At 33.7% G+C, this 6,215-nt stretch overlaps 1 protein-coding gene across 1 annotated transcript; it reads right to left on the bottom strand.

Annotated features, from left to right (window-relative positions):
* Positions 1-525: 525 nt before the first annotated feature.
* On the bottom strand, positions 526-5,346 carry LOC145623936 (putative aquaporin NIP5-1). The gene is made up of 4 exons (XM_081676856.1): positions 4,543-5,346; positions 1,768-2,187; positions 1,284-1,345; positions 526-1,054 (listed from the first exon to the last, which is right to left on the bottom strand). Exons 1-4 carry the CDS (start codon positions 4,765-4,767, stop codon positions 859-861), a joined length of 903 nt encoding a protein of 300 aa, XP_081532982.1. The 5' UTR covers positions 4,768-5,346; the 3' UTR covers positions 526-858.
* Positions 5,347-6,215: the final 869 nt, after the last annotated feature.

Consider the following 6,215-nt stretch of genomic DNA (forward strand, 5'->3'; position numbering starts at 1 on the left):
ATATGGGCCCATTTACCATCCTCAAATGAAAAAGAACAAAACTTTAGTTGACTTTAAACCTTACAAATTGTGGACTTAATACTTATTTACTGTTACACTCATTTAATTTGTCATCAATCAGACAACAAAGTAGCACTTACCATCATTTACTTACTTTAAATTACTTTCTCTGAGTTTGTACTCATCACTCGTGGAAAATATTGTCTTCCATTTGTGGCTCAGTTTGGTTATGGGCCTCATGGTATATATTCTCCTTTGCCCTACTTTATCCTTTTCTAGATTTAGACAGTCAAACAAAAGTAGATTCTTCAAAAGTATGTGAAAAGACTTTTGATTCTTGTAGAAAGTGTGTATGTATATTCATTGAAGAGTGGTGTTGTTATGTTTGGAATCCAGCTTAGCTGCATGCCATGGTGGGGCTAAAAATCGCAGGCCGTAGAGTTAAAGGAACAATTAGCTTAATGTTAGTTGCTTAACTGTTAGACAATTAGCCAGACTTAAATGAAAATTACAATAGATAATATGTACGTATAAAAAAGTTTATATTACCATTTTATGTTATAAATGTGCAACACATTACAATTACAAACATCGTTGTACAATTACAAACCAACCCACACCGCATTTTTAATACACATGCACATAAAAGAAAATTAAAGGCCTTAAGAAATGTAGATGGCCAACAATAGCACTAAGTAAGACATAGCAAGTTTTTGTCATCCTTAGTCAATTTATATAATGCTTCAAAGTTTCATGGCACAAATATTCAGTGCCTTATTTTTTACAAATGTTCCTTTGGGGTAGTATTAACACGGCAGGAGGCCAGGCCGTAGAGGTGCACAATAATTCAAGGTTCAACTAGCGGCGAAAGCTTCTGATAGGGCGTGCTGGCTCAACCTCATGCTCCTGAAGCTGCACTAGCTTGTAGATTGCTGCTCCTCCAAGAGCACCAAGAGTTGGCGCTACCAAGTATATCCACACTTCTTTATAGTTTCCTGCTGCAACTGCCGGGCCTAGAGTCCTCACAGGATTCATCGACGCACCACTTGATGGACTGCACCATTAAACAGAATTTATACTCAATTTCAGAAATTCACTCTTGTTTCTAAGAAAAGCACATGTTCAATAATTCGCGTTGTCCTTATACTGTCCTGTTAACTAATCTGTTTATAAGTTGCACAAAAATTACATAGCTTTTCCTGCGTGCTACTTGCACCAATTGACTAAATCAATAATTGTGCAACAGAATCAATAGTTGTTAAAAAAAATGCATAAAAACTTACCCTGCAACAAGAATGTTCAGCATAACTGTGGCTCCAACTGCAATACCAGCTAGTTCCCCAACCTGTTGCAACGTAAACCACGACTCATTAGAAGATTTCCTTACATTAGAACTCATGTGGCAAAAGATACCTAGATGGTGTACTTAGCATCAGAAAGAAGTCTATTACTATAGCAAGACGTAAGATCCGATCATTTGCTACATTGATGAAATTTAGGCTTTGTTCTTTCCACCCTAAGGATATATGTTTCCTACAAGTTAAACTAATTTCCAATTTCGCAGTTGGGCTACTAACGTTCAATCTACAGCTAAAATAAGTTCATATAAGTTCCGATAAGCTCCAATGAGTTAAAATAAGTTCAGATAATGGTTTTGTGAGGGAAAGCAAATGAAGCCTTAACAGTATATGAAACTCTTTAACAATTACTTTTAATACTATCAAAACAAATTTAAAACTTGTAATATTGTATATGATAATAACTTACTGCTCGAGTGTCAGTAGCAACAGCAGTGACAACAAACATGAGGTTGAAGGTAATAAGGAATTCCAGGGCAAACGCTTGTCCAGTACCCACTGAAGGAACTGTAACTCCACCTGACATGAACGGGTGAAAGACACCCTTGAGGGCGAGAGAAGCCAGGATCGAAGCAGCAACTTGAGCTGCAATATAGGCAGGAACTTGGACCCATGGGAAATGGCGAAGAGCTGCAAAGGCTATGGTGAGAGACGGGTTCAAGTGAGCTCCTGATATGTGACCTGTTGATAGAATTATGATCATGACTGCTAGTCCGGCGCAAGCAGCATTTCCTATCAATGTCTCTGCACCATTGTACTTCTCGTTTACAATGGGACCAGCTGTTGCCGCGAAGATTAGGATGAAAGTTCCCACAAACTCTGCAACAAGCTGATTACACAAATGACCAAAAATTAGTAAATCTCACATTGAATAAGGCTTATTAATTGTAACATCCAATTCCCGAATGTAATTTTTTTTATTAACGCTTTTGGAACACTAGTTATAACAGCTACTTCCTCCGTCCCTAAATTACATTCCTCTTTCTAGCATTTATTCCTCAAATAATAGAGAGAAAGAGGAATGTAATTTAGGGACGGAGGGAGTAGTTTAAAGCCATTGACATTAATTTTCATGGATGACAATGTATTCTCTAGAACACCAACATCATTAGTACTAAGTAAAAGACATTGTGACTTCATAATTCATATATTAAACACACTTAACACTCGCGATAGACTACGAGGAAGTTAACAATATAGAAGATCTATTGTACCCTTTTATAGTAATCCAACAATGCATTATCATCTAAATTGCAGTTATAACATCTGATTTCACAGTGAATATTAGAAAAGTTAACAATTTCCTAATCAATCAATCAAAGCCTTAATCCCAGAAGTGGAGTTGGCTATAACCAAATTTGATATGAGATTGATCTAAATTGACCAAAAGCTTCCTCCTTTTCCCCTACGATTCAATGTCTCATCCTCATGCAAATCCATATACTTCATATCTTTGTTAACTCCTTCTAATCAAGTCATGTTTGATCTCCCTCTCCCTCGTATAAACCCTCCACTCTTCCAATTAATTTCCTAATGGATACTAATAATAATTAAGCAAGTATGAACAAGTTCCTCAAAGCAGTAATTAGCTGCACGTGCCCAACATTGGTTCTTTCAATTTTTTCAAGTCTTTCATTTCATCAAATTTAATTTTATGGGTAACCAAACAAGTACAGAAGTACTTAGTTTATGTACATTTATATATGAAGCCTAGAAAGCCGCCAATAAAGTTGCATATACATGTACGCTACACAGTACCCACGTTACGTCACGCGGAACTAATTTAAATGCTAAGCATATAATCCTCACACCAAGTATTAGTTAAATAAGTCATCTGATTACGAACAGAAAATGCTTAGAAACGAAAGAATAATTCAACATTACGTTAGCTTAAATGATATAACAACTCCTATAATAACTACAAAAATATGACACCAAGTGTTCAATCCTCTAATACATGACAATAGATCTCTCCGTTGGATAATATAGTATCGATCCCATGGACCCATGATAAGTTGAATCTGAAAGGAAAGCTCTAACCAGTTAAGCTATTCCGCACTCTCTGCCTAGGCGTCTATTTTTATTTTTATACATTCGTATACTTAAATACAACGAAATAATATCATAGTATCATTATTGTGGCTACTTGGCTGTCTCTTTCATCAACATTTGTTCACACCTTTTACCTCAACAATAGACAAATAATGCGCGTTCATGTGGTAGCTACTACCTAGCACAATGTTTAGACACAAAGCGCAAAAATCGGGTGACTTTACTTTATTACTTAAAATAATTGAAACTCTGAATCTGGTGATAAAGATGATCAAATTGTAATTAAGGACATAATTAAACACTAATATAGGTAGAATGTTAAATTTTATTAGTTCTTGCCACCTTTTCCTTTATAACTAGTATCAAGTACTAAACATGACACCATCAAAACTAAAATTTTCACCGTTAAAAAATAGAATTATTTTTTTGCATTACTTACTACTTGTATAGTTGTATTATATATATTCATTATATGTATGGCTGTGAATGAGTCATGGTTTTATTACTTGGTGATAATTGAGACGACTTTTTTCTATTAGTTGTAATAAACCGTCGGCCACAATCTTGATACACTATTGATTTTAACTTTAAGTGTTATAAAATATTAAATCTTTAAGGTTAGACAACAAAAAGCGTCTAAATTTATCAATTTTATATCGAAATATAATTATTTTTTTCATTCTAATTCAATGAATTGATTAGAAATTCAGAATCGTACACCTATTTGCATTTCTTTCAAAATTATTGAAGGTGACATAAAAACTAAACAAAATTTTATATTGTTGTACCACCTCATTACTTAACTCTATTTAAATAATTTAGTACAAGAATGAAATTAAAAAAAAAAAAAAAAAATCATAGATGAGTTTATGTCATACGTAAACTTACGACCTTGGACTTATTACTCTATCATTATGAAATGTGAATCACTAAACCTCGCCCGTCTTATGAAATACAACAAAATTATACTCTAAAATTAACGGAAGTTATTTTTAACAAAAAAAAAAAACCAAAATTATAATGCAAGCAATTTAACTCGTATATAATTTTTTTTTTACTACACTATGATTTTCAAAAATTAAAATAATAAAAGAAAAACATAAGCCGTTAAAGTGGGGCCAACAAAAGATACCTTTCGGGTGAGGGTGACGTCGGGAACTTTAAAATCAGTGAAGCAAGCTGGGCCCGACCCGAATCCCAACGGGCCATCCGGAAAACAGTTGCACCTTGGCATCGAAGATCGCTCGTACGACAGTGAGTCAACTCGCCGACTCGATATCAACGGCGCCGGTGTTCCTTCCGGTGTCGGAGGCACCGATAACGACACTTCCGCCGGTGGCTCGGCTTGAGGGTTCATAGTGTGTGTGTGTGTTTTTTTTGGTGGATTTTTTTTTTTTTTTTTTTTTTTTTTTTTTTTTTTTTTTTTTTTGGGTGATGGGAAAACTAAAGGATTGTGGGTTTAAATTTACATAATTTGAAGGTTTTTATAAAATTTTGTTTAAGGCTTCGTTTGAATGCTAGCCACCGCGAACAACAATGAAAATAAGATAAAAGCGACTTAGAGCTAGATAGACATAATCATAATGTCAAGATGATAATCAAAAGAAAAATATTTTTTTGGGTTTTTTTTTTGGTAAGATCAAATAGAAGATATAAACTTAAGTTACATAATTTGAAGGGTTTTTATTAAATTTGATTTACGGTGTATTAATTTTGAAAGATAGAGTAGCCACGGAGACCTAACTCAAATCGAAAGCGAAGAACGAGGATTATAATTTGATTGATGGATATGAAAACTCGAACAAAACAAGCATGTAGATCGAAATAATGATCAATAAAGCTAAAGATTGAGGAAGCGAAGAGAGTGAGGGAGAGGAGGAAGAAGTTGACGAGAAGTTGTAATAAGAAATGAAATGGGTTAGCAAAATGATGTGACTGGATGTTAAGGGTGAACCTCTCGTGTCTTTAAATCAATCAAAAAAGTGAGATGGATTCTTTCATTGTATTATTAATTTTGTTTAATTTAATGTAAACCTCCAATCTGGAAAGTCAATTGTAACACTCTCTTCTTTCCTCCCACCTTTCCTTGTTATCCTTGTATTAGTACGTACTAAGAGTATTATTATAATATTATATACACGTATATTCAATTCTATTATTATGAGTAATGTATGGATGGTTATTAGTTGGTTATTAGACAAATTATTGTGCGTTTTATTCATTTGATTTTTACTTATATAATAATTTATTTAATACTTGTATAATATAATATGCAACTAATATATATTCACTTGATTTCACTTATTACTAGAACAATGACTATATACTTAAATTAGACTTATATTTGAACTTATTATTTCATTCATATATGAAGTGTAAACTGTAAAAATGCATGGTAAACAAATTAGAGCTTTAATGGGTAAAGTTGTAGGAATTAGGCTCATTAATGGTTGTGAAATACCTAATGGTTGTTAGTGTAGTGGTGATTGAGATTGACGCACTTGATAGGGAATGAAGATTGCGTGTTTGATCCGATCTCCCGCAACAACAATTGAAAGGGGATTGGAACCTAACCACCTAGAATTGATCCTTGAAATCGGAATAGCCTAAAGGATGAATCAAGTGGAACACCAATATAAAATAAAATAATACATAGTATATGGTTGCGAAATAATATGACGGTACATTCTAATTGAATACGAGAGATGAGTGATGAGATAGTCTAAATAAGAGTACCAGAGTAAAAAAAAAAAATTGCTCTTGGTATCATCAATGCTAATAAATAAATGATCGAAAACCAAGTAC

The sequence above is a fragment of the Chenopodium album genome, chromosome 1 (genome assembly GCF_948465745.1).
Source record: "Chenopodium album chromosome 1, dcCheAlbu1.1, whole genome shotgun sequence".
Lineage (NCBI taxonomy): Eukaryota > Viridiplantae > Streptophyta > Magnoliopsida > Caryophyllales > Amaranthaceae > Chenopodium > Chenopodium album.

What these genes read in the sequence shown, in the direction of transcription:
- LOC145623936 (XM_081676856.1), bottom strand. Translation starts at nt 4,767, where the DNA reads ATGAACCCTCAAGCCGAGCCACCGGCGGAAGTGTCGTTATCGGTGCCT. An exon ending in TTGCTACTGACACTCGAGCA is followed by an intron (nt 1,346 to 1,767) that starts GTAAGTTATTAT and finishes ACGTTGCAACAG; the next exon opens with GTTGGGGAACTAGCTGGTAT. An exon ending in CTGAACATTCTTGTTGCAGG is followed by an intron (nt 1,055 to 1,283) that starts GTAAGTTTTTAT and finishes TTAATGGTGCAG; the next exon opens with TCCATCAAGTGGTGCGTCGA.